Consider the following 14247-nt stretch of genomic DNA (forward strand, 5'->3'; position numbering starts at 1 on the left):
AAAGCACTATCCTAATTTATATAGAGCTGCCTAATTAATTTTATATACAACCCCATCTAATTTACTAATTTATGTACAGACCCCTTATGATTTTATGTACAGCGGCACCGTAATAATTGAATATATAAAGCACCTCTCAAATGATAAATAGCCCCTCCCAGTTTATAAAAAAAACGGCACCATTTACAGACTTATCACAGTATGTACAATACCCCATATACAGCCCCTTCCTCATTTTAAAATGTGGCCCCCATATATAATCTCACATCTGAATTTTATACAGTACCCCATGTCACGGGTGGACCCGCGACCCACACCGCGGGTCGCGGGCTCACCCGTGCCTCTCGCTCCCCGCAGGCGCCGCGCCAGCGCATCTCACCTCTCCCCACTCCCGTCCTGGCCTCGCTCCGTGTGCGCGCGGTCCCGCGCCTCAGGGCGCGCGCGCGACACTTCCAGGAAATTTAAAGGGCCAGCGCGCCATTAATTGGCGCTGGCCACATTGCCCAAATCTATTTAAGCCTGCCTCTTCCTGCAAGCCCTGCCGGATCTTTGTGCCCCACAGCCTTAGAGAAAGCTCTGTTGCGATTTGCCTGCGTTCCAGTGTCTCCTGCATTCTAGTGTCTCCTGCGTGCCTGACTCCCTCTGTGTTCCTGCGTTGCCTGACTACCTCCGTGTTCCCATGTTCCAGTGTCCCTCCGTATTGCTGTCGTGAGTTCTGTGTTCCCATACCCTTCTGCTTGGACCTCCTGTTGCTGACCCCGGTTTGGATTCTGACGTTGCATCTCTGCCGCCTGCCCTGACCCTGTGCCTGGACTGTGACCCCGAGCTTGACTGCTGTTTCTGTACCTCAACCTTGGCCGCCACTGCAGACAAGTCACGCATGAGGAACGACCTGGTGGTACCACGCCGCAGCTTGTCTAACCCGCTTTGCGGCGGGCTCTGGTGAAAACCGGGTACCACTTAGACTCCGGTCCCAGGTAGTGGCTTGAGTCATCGTCTGCAGTGGTCCAGCGGATCCACATCCCGCAAGCCTGACACCCCATATAGAGCTCCCACTAAAATCTGGGGACATATATACAGCCCTGCAGCTTAGACTAAATCTGACCCTAATAAACAGTCTGTGGCTTCTAAATACATCCCCAACTCAGTTTAATTAAAATCTGGTACCATATACAGCTTCCCCCCAGTTTAATAAAAATATTACCTCTATGTACATCTCCCAGTTTAAAATCTTGCCCCTATATAGCATCCAGTTTAACCCATTAAGAACAGTCAGCCATTTTGTACATTAAGGCACAGCCCTTTTCCTTAAAATCTTACCAGTGTCTCTGTCTGTGATAATAACTTTTCAATTTAACTTATCCGAGTGATTTTGGGATTATCTTCTTGCATGGCATTGCAATTTATGATAGTATAATTTCACTGATCCATTTTTTAAGCAAAAATTCAACAATTTAGGAAATTAAAAAAAAAATTACAATTTTCAAAGTTTCGAATGTTTACTTTTTAGACAAAACATTTAGACCACAATTTTTTTTTTAGAAATCTTTTGCCATTCGTCTTCTTTCTACTTCTATATTTTTTTTTAAGTTTCCTTTTTTTCATGCATGTGAGAAGGTTTAAAGTTTCAGGAGTGAGTTCTAAGATTTTCAAGAGATTTTAAAAAAGGTATATTTTTGGTGACCAATGTAGTTTTGAAGTGCCCCATAGAATTATGTAATATAACCCCCCCCCCCCACAAGTAACATCACTTTATACACTTAACATCTCTATCTTTCCTTCTATTTTCCTTATTTATGTTAAGTGAATATTGACACCATTACACTAGCTGATAGTAGGTAGTCATGGAAACAATAACATTGATATCTAATGCCAGCAGCGTGATGTTTATTTTCAGTCATATCAATATAGAGAAAAGTATGTACCAATGACAATTGAAAAGCTCATATTCATCCACAAAGTGCCAGAGAAAATGCTTAATGCACTATTAAAATGTTTTTCATTAAGATAGTCAACGATGGATAAGATCCCATCCATAACTTCTTCACATGTAGGTTCAATCTGGTCTTCAGGAAGAACAAATCCATAAGTTCCATTATCTCGGAGCTCAAATGTAAATGAAAAAGGAATTCCTAGGTCCTTAGCCCAATCCCTTGATGAACCAGAGTTAAAATCTGTTGAAAAATAATCAAGTTTAAGTATAACACCCTATACTTTTTTACCAACAGTAGTAAAAACAGCTTAAACTAGTGGTGTTCACATGCTAAACACACAGAACATAACTGTTAGCATAGGCCCATTTTGGAATCAATACATATATACAATACAGGCGGTCCCCTACTTAAGAACACCCGACTTACAGACGACCACTAGTTACAAATGGACCTCTGGAATTTGGTAACTTACTGTACTTTAGTCCTGGGCTACAATAAACAGCTTTAACAGTTATCACAGGTGTCTGTAATGAAGCTTTATTACTAATCCAGGTTCTTATGACAAATCAACATTTTTATCATACAATTGTCACAAAGACCAAAACAATCTGGCTGGGGTTACAATGATAAAATATACAGTTCGACTTACATACTAATTCAACTTAAGATCTTGTACGTAACCCGGGAACTGCCTGTAGTTATTTTGCTGATTTTGGACCTGCTATTGTGGCACATTTGCAGGTTACAAACGCAGAATGCCTTATAAGTTTAATTCCGTTTAAATTTTATTTTTGTCTCTCATTTAATTCAGGAAACTGGTGACCGGTGGCATCTGGCTTCTAACGTGGCAGTTATGAGTCCTAATTTTTGTTCTTCACTCATTACCTTTCACTGGATTCCAACTTCCAGGATCTATGACCACTCTTACTATAGGCTAACCCTTTAGCCTGCATCAGATAACCTTTCACCCTTTGGGATCTGGGAAACCTCTAGGTTTTTTTTTATTACATTTGGTTGTTCTACTACTCTATGGGAGTTTGATCTTCTCTTTTTTATTTGTATTAGTCATCTTCATGGATAACAATGCACCAGCTCATCAAGGTTGTTTATCAGTAGGGAGCAACTGCTGGAGACTGGAGTCCCTCGAATGGATGGCCTGTACTTTCTCTGGAGCTGAATTCCATTATAAACCTTAGGGATCAACTGTGTCACCCTGTAGAAGCTCTTAACTCTGCACCCCGAGCCTCAATGACCTGTACAGCATGAGATGTTGTTGTCAATCTGTCAATCTGTTAATGACGCTCAATGTCATATGAAAATGTATCGATATATTTGAATTTTTGTGCAGGTATATTCACCACTGTTGTTTAATTTTGTCTCAGTAAACAGTTTGAGATGAGAAAATATCCATTGTATACTTGTGCCCTTCTTTCATAATATAAACTACAGACAACATTTATTATACCTAATAAATGAATGCAAGGTATATTTACAAGGTACAAACCTTTCTGTCTAGTTTACTTACATAGTATGTGAGATGCAGATCCAACTTTATACTGCATACCGTGCTTTTCTGCAATTTTAGAAGCTGCCACCTGTCCAACTGACAACTGTAAAACAATATTTGAAATTCAGACATTTTATTTAAAAAAAACTGTTAATAATGTTCCTGTGGCCTTAATATGCATGTCATGGATAGAATGTGGTAGACCTAGTTATCTTTAAACAGGTTTTCCATGCATCCTGGAAAATTAAAAGGATGCATGGGTAACAAAAAAAAAAAAAATTCTATTAATGTATTTTTACACTGATGTGGCTCCCAGTTCTAGCATTGCAGTAGTCTGTTCGCTGGCCAGGCAGTTAGTGTAAGGAAGCCAGAAGACCTATTGTGGTTATTTAGTGGCCTCAGTGGCACGAGGGGAGTGTTCTGAAAAACTTCTAGTATCACCTTAAAGAAGGCAGCGAAGAGATCACTGCACAAGTTGTACATGTTATTTTTTTTTTGCCAAAATTTGTATAACAATAAAAACACACATCATAAATAAGAACAAAGAATGTGTTTGGATACATTCCTCAAAAACCATGGGAGAAAATATTAGCAAATAGGGTATGCTGTGGTGTAGCAAGTTGTCAAAATCAGGTAATTATACCTAGACATTTCTCAATGACAGGTGACACTGGCTATAGTATCTAAGAGCATGTCAGTCACTGTTGCCCAAAATAAATCATGTTCTTACATCCAATTAAAAAATAAATCAAAATGACAGTACCCACCCATGGTATGATAATACATGAACCTACATTCTTGTTCCAGAGAGGCAATGCAAATAAATATAACAAGATAACATGTGACAAGTGCTAAGGATCATGCAACATCCAAAACTAGAAGAAACTGCAATTTGGAAAAGATAAGTTGACCTGACAAAAGAATCTCAGTGAAAAAAAAAATACAACTAATAATTCAATTATTAAAAATGGATGATTTCTCACCTGTTCATTATGGTTTACTGATGGTTCTTGGGTGTAACCATAAGGAAGGAGAATGAGTTGCCCATATGAGTGCATTGTTAAGAAAGCCAGCATATCAGATTTGAGGCTGCTTACTAAACGTGACAAAGACTGAACCTCTGGTTCTGATGCAGGTCTAGATCCACAGAATGTGATGCTGCTGCAGTTTTTTGAGGCACCAATTGCTAGATGAAAACATAAAAATTCAGAAACTGAAAAAGAGCTCATACAGTACCATGTAACTTAGAGGGGTTGTCTACTTTATCCACATTCCAGCAAATAATTAAAATTGTTTGTGTAACAAACAGTTATTCAATTTTCCAGTTTACTTTCTGTATCAATTCTTTATAGTATTATACAATATCTCTGCTTACCTTCTGCAAATAAACAATGATCCATGGTCATGTGATGTCACACAGGTGCACAGCTCTTTAGTATCACACAGCTTTTTTTTTTTTTCCTTTAAAAAATTTTTATTTTTATACAAAAAGGTATATATGGTACAAAAAACAAAGATCTTGAAATCTTACATACATAAACAATGTTACGCATGGCACCATTACCACCTAGATTATTGCATATAGTACCTTTAAACCCCTTACCACCACCACTCATGATAGTATCACACAGCTTTGTCTACACTGTCGATTCTAAAGAGCCACACACCTTTGTGACATCACATGACCATGGACTGATGTTTATCTACAGGAAGTAAACACTGAAGCTTCCTGTTGTATGTAGTAACTTTTCATCATACAAACATTATCAAGTATTTGCTGGAATGTGCTACTTTAATTGTTTGAACCCAGTTGCTCTTAAATTAATAGTAACTGTAGGAGGTAGAATAAAGGTGTATTCTCAATTAGAAGTATTTATCGTGACTAGAGATGAACAAACTTTTAAAAAAATTTGATTCAGCCTGGTTTGCCAAATTTTTCCAAAAGTTTAATCCCAATTTATTTGTCATAAAACGTGAATGTAAGTGTTCATTTTATGAACTGGGATAGTGCATCACTGTAGGTTGCTCAAAAATGCAGATCCCAGTCCTTTCTGGTAGCAAAACAGTCACACAGCCCCAAATAGCAAATACTCACACAGTCCCTGTAACCAACAGTTATGCTGTCCAAATTAGACAAAAGACAGCCCCCCCCCAGGCCAATAGTTACACAACCCCCTGTAGCCAATAGTCACGCAGCCTCCAGTAGCCAATAGTCAAGTAGCCTCATTTTCTCTATAAGCAGAATAGTTATTTTGGTAAATTTTTAGATATAAAATACTAAAGTACTTGGAAAACATTTCCTCTAGAGACACTCATATAATGGAAAGGAATATAAAAAGGAATTATTTTCAAACTTTAAAAGAGTTTTACTTTTTCAGTATATGTTATTAGTAAGAACTCAAAATAACAGAACAACACAACAACGATTAACAGTACTAACAATAACAGAGGTCACTTAAGACGTGATCATAAAGGTAACTCCAATATGCCAGAGTGGTCAGAGGTGGCCTTCACAATTATTGAATAAATACCAAAAAAATAGACAAAAAAAGGAGAAATCCATGCCAATAATAATCTTATAAAATAGAGAAACTTTATTGATAACAAATTAATTCTTTAAAATGTTCTTTCAAAAATTCCAGGAGAGACAATGCATGAACAACCCAGGTAAGGGTACACAGCTGTATATAGAGTAGAGCAAAGGGAGCGCTGCTCCTAATGGCAGTAGTGTATAACAGAAACTCATGCCCAGACACAGAAGTTAAGCAAATAAATACTACAAATAAAAATGCAGTTATTTGAAAAAGTATCAGACCCAAACAAGGAAAGCACCCCTTGAGAAAGAGCAGCGGGTTGAAACGCGTGTCGGGGGCTGAACACCAGGTACTGTGGTCCACGGGATCTCCCTTTCAAGGATTTTTATCCTTGTTTGGGTCTGATACTTTTTCAAATAACTGCATGTTTATTTGTAGTATTTATTTGCTTAACGTCTGTGTCTGGGCATGAGTTTTTGTTATGTGGTGCAGTACACATTACTGCCATCAGGAGCAGCGCTCCCTTTGCACTACTCTATATACAGCTGTGTACCCTTACCTGGGTTGTTCATGCATTGTCTCTCCTGGAATTTTTTAGAACATTTTAAAGAATTAATTTGTTATCAATAAAGTTTCTCTATTTTATAAGATTATTATTGGCATGGATTTCCCTTTTTTCTGTCTATTTTTTTGGTATTTATGTTATTAGTAAGATTTTTAAATCTTTTAAATCCTATGGTTTAGAAATGATTGTATTCAATTGGAAGTCTTGATTTAGAAAAGTGAAACATACTGGCTAGAAGAGTATTTCCCCCTTTATAAAAAAAAAAGCTGACATTGAGAATCAACCACAAAGTGATAAAAAGGAGGAAATCAATGTGAAACCATAGCACAAGGACGTGATGATGCCACTGCCGGTAACGTTTTGCTTCAGATTTTTATTTCCACAAACAGAAACTGACAGTATGCACTGTATATTGTGCTATAACGCAGCGGAATGTGAACACCAATACTCTATATGTGAAGGGACACATAGAAGCTGGTGGAGCCTGTACTGTATTTTGCAATAACTAAGGAGGATTATGAACCCCTAAAAACAGTATTTCCGCAAAGAATTAGAAACTGGACTGAAGTATGCACTGCTTTTTGCAATAACTGAAATGATGTTTAACTTCAATATACTGTCATTCCAAAAATGAACAGGTACTGCCAAAGTATGCAATGTATTTTGCAACAACTGAAGGAACAGTGAACCCGATTATACTGTATTTCCAAGAACAATTAGAAACTTGCTAAGTATGTACTCTTTTGCAATAACTATTGGGGCAGTCGAACCAAACATTCTGTAGTTCCAAGAACCAATAGGCACTTGTAAAGTGTGCACTGTTCTTGCCATAACTTAGTCTGCCAACAGAAGCCTCTCCTCCTGCAAAATATATAAAAGCTTACAAACAGTTTGCGATAAAACACATGAATGACTCCCAGACGACGAGAAATAAGATTTTCTGGTCTGATTAGACTTTTGGTGTTGATTAAACTATTTGGTATTAATTGTAAGCAGTAAAAGTGGATAAAACCAGGTACTGCTCATCACCTGCTAAATACAATCCCAAATAACAAAGCAGTGGCTTCACAACAACTCTGTGACTGTTCTTGCCTGGCCCAAACCTAGTTTAGCATCTCTGGAGAGACTTGAAAATGGCTTCCCCCAACGTTCACCATCCAAACTAAGGGAACTAGAGATGATCTGCAAAGAACAATGGCAGAGGATCCCCAAATCCAGGTGTGACAAACGTGTTGCATCATTCCCAAGAAGACTCATTGCTGCACTGACTCAAAAAGGGGCTTCTGCTCAATACTGAGCCAAGGGCCTGAATACTTTTCTTGTTTCAGTTTTTCTTGTTTTATTTTATCTTGTTTCACTGGGCTGTTTTATAAAAAAAACACATGTAGTTTACAGTTTAGAATAGTTACAGAATACAATTGGATTACATTTTTCAGTAATTTGAAAAAAAATAATTAAATAGATGTACATTATGTACATGTAAAGGTAGGCTGGTTTGTTAATGCTTTCCATTGATAAGATAATATTTTGTGCATGTCCATTTAGCAAAATAGTATTAGCTTAAACTTACTGCACCAGTTTGAATCAAAATTTCTGTTGAGATCCACACCATGACACATTCCATTTTCATATGGTGAGCGAGATTTTCTCCATAGTCGATCCTAAAAACAAAACAAAATATAAAATCAACATCTTATTGAAAGAAACATAGATTTTTACTGTCTATATATACACACAATATTTAAACATAATAAAGTATTCCCATGTCCTTTACAAACTGGAATTAAAAAAGAGCATAATATAAATATGTACAATATGCAAACAACTCTGTAATGCTGAAAACAGTACATTAAAAAATTCTACTCTGTTCACCCTCTCAAAAAAAAAAAAAATCTTATATTTGTTATTCATGGCCTCCTTCCTTCTAAATTCAACTTTTAAAATTATTCTAATGAGCCAGAAGCTCTCTGGGGGTGTTACCAGAGCCCCTCAGTACTGCAGATTCACAGGTCATGAGCAAAACATGTCTCACCCAAATCCCTGTTCTCTGACTCCTCCTTTTGCCTGTGTAATCTATCAGTACCAGGAAGTGCAGGGGAGGGGAGACCTGCTCTGCGCATTGTAACAGCCTATAAAGTACAGCACTGTGGGGCTCTGGAAACACCAACCAGAACCTTCCAGGCTCATTACATTAATTATAAAATTTTAACTTAGAAGGTTGGGGATTACAAGATTACAAATATAAGAAGATTACCAAAGTAACAGTGCCTGGATTTTGATTTTTACGGTAGATTTTTTTTAAGCCTAAAAAGGCTGGTCCTTAAGGTTATTTTTAACAATTAATGTATTCATAATAATATAATAAGAAGCTTACTTAGTAATTCATAAACGGAGATAGAAATAAAAGGTAAAACAACATAATTTACTTATTTAACACAAACATTGCCCCAAATTATAGCTTCAAAAAAGGTCTTTTGGTGACCATCCTGGCTCATGTTATAATTTATACCCCTCCACCCACAGGTCTTCTGTTTTCCATGGGGATTTACATTATCTTTTTCTATTATGGAGGAAACTAATGGAGACCAGCAGTAGATGGGAGTTTTGCAGAAGGTTTCCTTACATCGCATCTACTGTATTAATAGCTGTAAAAATAAAGTTGATTGCTGCACATGTTTTTCTGTTAAAAGTGACTGCACCAGTTACGGTCCTGTGTCTAAATCTATGAAAAATAGTGGTAGGGGAGAGGTTTCCATCTACTGACGGTCTCTGTTATTCTTCTCCACAATGGTAGAAGATAATAAAAACACTTGGTGTTTTTGGGAATTGCGCCACTGGGACAGTTATTTAACTGGAGATTGTGTCGCACAGGATCGGATTGTGGCACAGCTGCGCTTTTATGCAAAAGAAATCGGGCCTGGGCCGTTGGACGATCCGACTGATTCGGACTGAACATTCAAATTGTTTCGCAAGACAATGCACTTATATACACTGGGAAAAAGAGGGAAAACACTTTAATACAATTGTGGATCACGTTAGTAATAAATGTGGATCAATAAATTGTGGATCACATCAGTAAAAAAATATTGACGTGATCCACAATTTATTGATCCACATTTATTACTGACGTGATCCACAATTGTGTCCTGGGTCTATTACATATCTCAGCTGCTGCAGAACCTCATTATACACAACCTCATATTTATGTAGAAATGCAGTGGTGGGGAACAATATGTGGGATGTAGAGGGGGAGGGGGTCTCTATGTGTTTTAGGGTCAAACTCAGGAGAGCTTCATATCTGATTCTGCACACAGAACACTAAATGGTTAAGGCAGAGTGTGCCAGGAACATTTGCATTGTATTTTTAACCAGTTAAAAATTTCATGGATGAAAATATATTTATGTGCAGATGTAATACAAAAGGTCCAAAAAGTGAACTAAATGTTAAAAATCATATCATTATTATATAAGCATAGGAGTGTATAATGTCGGTTCTTAGGTTCTTACCGTAGTCCAAGAATAAACAAAACCATCAATATTGAAGACAGGGACAATATAAAAGTCTATGTGCTTCAGAGCTTTATGTATTACAGGATTATGGCTGTGATGTTGAAGGATCTGTAATATAAAGGTTAAGTTTAATAAGTCACATGTTGTTTTTTGAAGTGCATGCAAACCAAAGCCAACTGCTGGGACTAAACAAACAAATTTGTCAGGAAGCTGGTTAACATAAAACACACAATGATGTCCCTGGTGACAGGTTCCCTTTAAAGGAAAAACCAAAAAAGAAAAGGGAGCCTCGTTAGATACTATATCACTGCAACTCTCAACCAATATCTGATCTACAACCCAAAAGAGAGCTGAAAAAAGCCATCAGAAATTAAAATTCATAGTATATTTTATTGTTAGAATAATACACAATATGCAAAAAGATACCACATAATAGGGAAAGAAATAAGGGGAAACAAATAGCCCCTGATGGAAATTGGGGCAACCACGAAAAACATAAGCGCCCTGCAGACACCCCAGAACCTAAAGGTAAGTAATAGTATATAGACAAGAAAGTCTAATATATAGTAAATAATGCAGACGGGAACATGGATAGAGGAGTAAATCCTTAATTAAGTCCTATGTGAAGTGGGGACCGGAGGTACCTTCCGGCTCCCACTGTGCACAAAATCAATTTAGTCCTTACCCGTAAGCATGATGATAGGTACAATGGGGGACCCCAGGAGGCCAATGAGCTACACCCCTACAGCGCCGAAGCTGCTTCTGCTATAAACTTTAAAAAGTGTTAAAACCGTGATACAGTGGTTAATAACACTAACTAAAGTAAGCTCTGGCCCCTGCTCACCCTGAGTTGATGCTCGGTACTTACAGCTTACACCTACCATTTGAACTGGTAGGTTTCCTTTAAAGAAAATAAAATCATAGGATCTTTTCATTTCTTTATATATTATCACCACAAGTCTTCATGTATAGTAGGATCATGAATAATAATTACTAATTTGATGGCAATGATCATTTAAGTGAAGTAAATTGACACCTAAAGCAAAGTAAATCTGGAATAAAGATGTTTTAATAAATAATCACATACTTCTCTAATAAACCACTGACAAAATGCTACGGAGATCCATTCACGAGCATGAATTCCGCAATCCATCCAAACAATTTTCTTTTTTCTATTAGACGGCAAGCTTATCTATAAAATCGTAAATCAAAAGAAAGTTATTTTATCTGAAATTGTAATTAATTAAATAGTTGTTTGATACTATTATAAAGTAACTTTTAATATTTGTTACAGTAGAATCATATTAGGTAAAATAGATGTAGGACCCAAACTTTAGGTTTGGTGTCCTCTTTTCGGTAGCTCTGCCTAACCTGGAAATGTTGCTTGATTCGTCAGCTGTACGCCCCTTAGGTGTCCACCTGACCATTCGCAGCCATGCCTAGGTTATAGAAATGTAAAGATGCCGGATTAGCTGTTCTGCAGCCAATCAGGCATCATATCCGGTTTAGGCAGAGCTGCCGAATAGAGAAAGCAAAACCTAATGTTCGTCTCTCTCAAAAAATGTTCTATCAACAATTTTGTTTTCATAACAAAAAAAAATGGATAGAGGCCATTGTTAAACATGTATTGGCCATAACAATCGACATACAATTTTAACCTAATTCGTTGCATGGGTGGGGAGCAGCTCCATCCAGTCAAGTAGTCATTGCTCTATGCACACTGGATATATTAGGACATAACACAGTGAGAGAAATCACACAGGATGTCAGGAGATTCATCATTGTTTGAACCTTTTAACAGCATTTCCGGTTCAATAGGAAATATCCTTTCTATTACTCTTTTTATTTAGGGTAAAAAAAAATCACAATTTTTCTGAGAAAAGTCATTTTGAAGGCGCTGAGTTACTGCAGAAGCTAGTACATTTTTAAGATGTGAATCTTTCAAAACCTATCATGGTTTTGATTGTGTGTGCTTTAAAACTAGAGATACATGTAGTTATAGACATGGTTTGGAATGTGAACAGCATGTAAAGATCCAATTCCCAACTATGGGGCAGTGGTTACGGTATTGAGTGCTTGAGCTGCTGCTTGCTTTCCTCATGATGATATTTTATTTGTGGGTTTGGACTGAACAATTCTTTGTAACTATTTGAGCGCTATCTCTTCTACCTTTTTGCTCCATTTATAAGCAGCTTCAAGCGGAAAGCAAGTTCTCCCTAACACTTTCCAGGGTCTTACATGGTCTGTTAGCAGCTTCCAGTTGCTGGACTAACCCTTATCAAGGTGGTTTATCTGCTATAGACAGGCCCTAGACAGCAGGCACATTGCAGAGTATAACTGATTTTACTTGCCTGGTCTGACATCTAGAACCAAGTCTGTTTGTGGATGTGCCTTTTGCTGGATTGATTATGTCTCTTCCATTAGACTGGCTCAGTACTTAATAGTACTATTAAATTATAATACACTTGTGTTCTTTAGTAAAGGATTTGTCACACAAAAGAGACTTATGCACAGCTGATGGGTTAAATGTCAGGTACCTGGGGTTTGACTGCCAGCTGTCCTAGCAATTTGTGTAATGGATAATTCTGTATAAAGCCGCCACAAAGGTCATCTCATGAACGTCAATGGAGAGATGTTCAAGTATACACAGTGGTATTCAATTCACTCTGAGGATTTAGGGGGACACTTTGTTCCCACTTGTGACAACTTGTAAATTCATTTGGTTGAATATAGGACACGATGAGGGCTAAGCATTTTTTTTTGAAAGTGAAGGGGGTGTTATTTCAGTTTCCCATCACAGGCATCGCAAAATGGCTAGAGTTGGCCATGACAACGCTTATTTTTTGTTTTAGTCCCATAATTTTCAATTACTAAACACTAAATGACTGGGAGATAAAATGTATAAAACAAGATATAAATGCTTTAAATGCTTAAGAAAATTGCTTCAGAGAACTCAAGTTTACTTTAAATTACCACACCTTAAAATAGTAAATGGGTCTTGTCTCATAAGTTGATCCCAAATAATGCATTGTCACTAGATCTTTATGTGCTTCTTTGATTTGATCCATCCATTCATAGATCTTTAAACCAGAAACAATCATAAGAAAACATTAAACTTCAAGGTTGTATGAAAATTGATTTTTTTTTACCATTTTTATCAATAAATATTTCTTGACTAGGCCAAAGAGGATCAATATAGCCACATCATTATTTTTAACAGTTCCAAGAAAATAAAGTTATATATATGTTTTTATCTGTTGCTGCAGGAATAATCAAAACCTATAATGCTTTAGTGTTGAAACACTAGCATGAAACACTAGGGGGCACTTACTCATAGATCCTGGCACTGTGACTGGTAATATTCTTGTATCTGTTATCTACAGTCTCAGTCTAAAATATGCTAATAAGCCTACCCTTGCTTCTTTTTGATTTGGCTTAACAGACTGTTAAACTGTCTCAACCTTGCTCCTGCTCCCTCATCACTTGTACAATCAGAACGTCCTGTGTTACCTGGTTTATCATGCTTGATTTTGAAGATTTCCTTCAATTATTATCTTACTATTAACCATTTTTGTGATTTCTTTACTCAGAACTTTTATTTGTTTATTTGCATCAAACATTTTAATAAAAAAAGATATTACAATACAGTCAGTCCCCTACTTAAGAACACCCGACTTACAGACGACCTCTAGTTACAAACGGACCTCTGGATCTTGGTAATTTACTGTACTGTAGCCCTAGGCTACAATAAACAGTTATAACAGTTATCAAAGATGTCTGCAATTAAGCTTTCTTGTTAATTTAAAATCCAATTGTCACCAATTGAGACCAAAACATTTTTTTCTGGACCTACAATTATAAAATATACAGTTCCGACTTACATTTGTATACTTTTTTCAGTATTTTTTGTATTTTCTCCTTATAAAATATACCGTAATAAAATCCATCCCATGATATTATATAACAAATATTCCCTTTCTTACCTCATTCATTGGATGATATTTTGTATAGTCAAATGATGACAATGATCTCTTATGTCTGTCCTGAGCAACAAATTGCTCATTTACAAGTATTTGTACATCTTCTATCAGAACACTAAAAAAAAACAAAATCCATAGAATGATTAAACCATTTTTGGATGATTTTCATTGCACAGTCCACTTTGCATAATTGCATATTGTGCTTGTATTTGCTTCC

The 14247-nt window shown here is 36.9% G+C and overlaps 1 protein-coding gene across 1 annotated transcript in view; it reads right to left on the reverse strand.

The window, feature by feature from the left end:
• Positions 1-1865: 1865 nt before the first annotated feature.
• Positions 1866-14247, reverse strand: part of LOC140075314 (carboxypeptidase O-like) — a 48330-nt gene continuing 35948 nt past the window's right edge. Inside the window, exons 4-11 of the mRNA XM_072121023.1 lie at positions 14034-14145; positions 13029-13130; positions 11138-11242; positions 10048-10158; positions 8111-8201; positions 4425-4627; positions 3460-3544; positions 1866-2174 (exon numbers count right to left, since the gene is read on the reverse strand). Coding sequence (XP_071977124.1) covers positions 1903-2174; positions 3460-3544; positions 4425-4627; positions 8111-8201; positions 10048-10158; positions 11138-11242; positions 13029-13130; positions 14034-14145 — 1081 coding nt within the window. The 3' untranslated portion in view covers positions 1866-1902. The remainder of the gene's footprint in view (positions 2175-3459; positions 3545-4424; positions 4628-8110; positions 8202-10047; positions 10159-11137; positions 11243-13028; positions 13131-14033; positions 14146-14247) is intronic.

The sequence above is a fragment of the Engystomops pustulosus genome, chromosome 8, assembly GCF_040894005.1.
Source record: "Engystomops pustulosus chromosome 8, aEngPut4.maternal, whole genome shotgun sequence".
Lineage (NCBI taxonomy): Eukaryota > Metazoa > Chordata > Amphibia > Anura > Leptodactylidae > Engystomops > Engystomops pustulosus.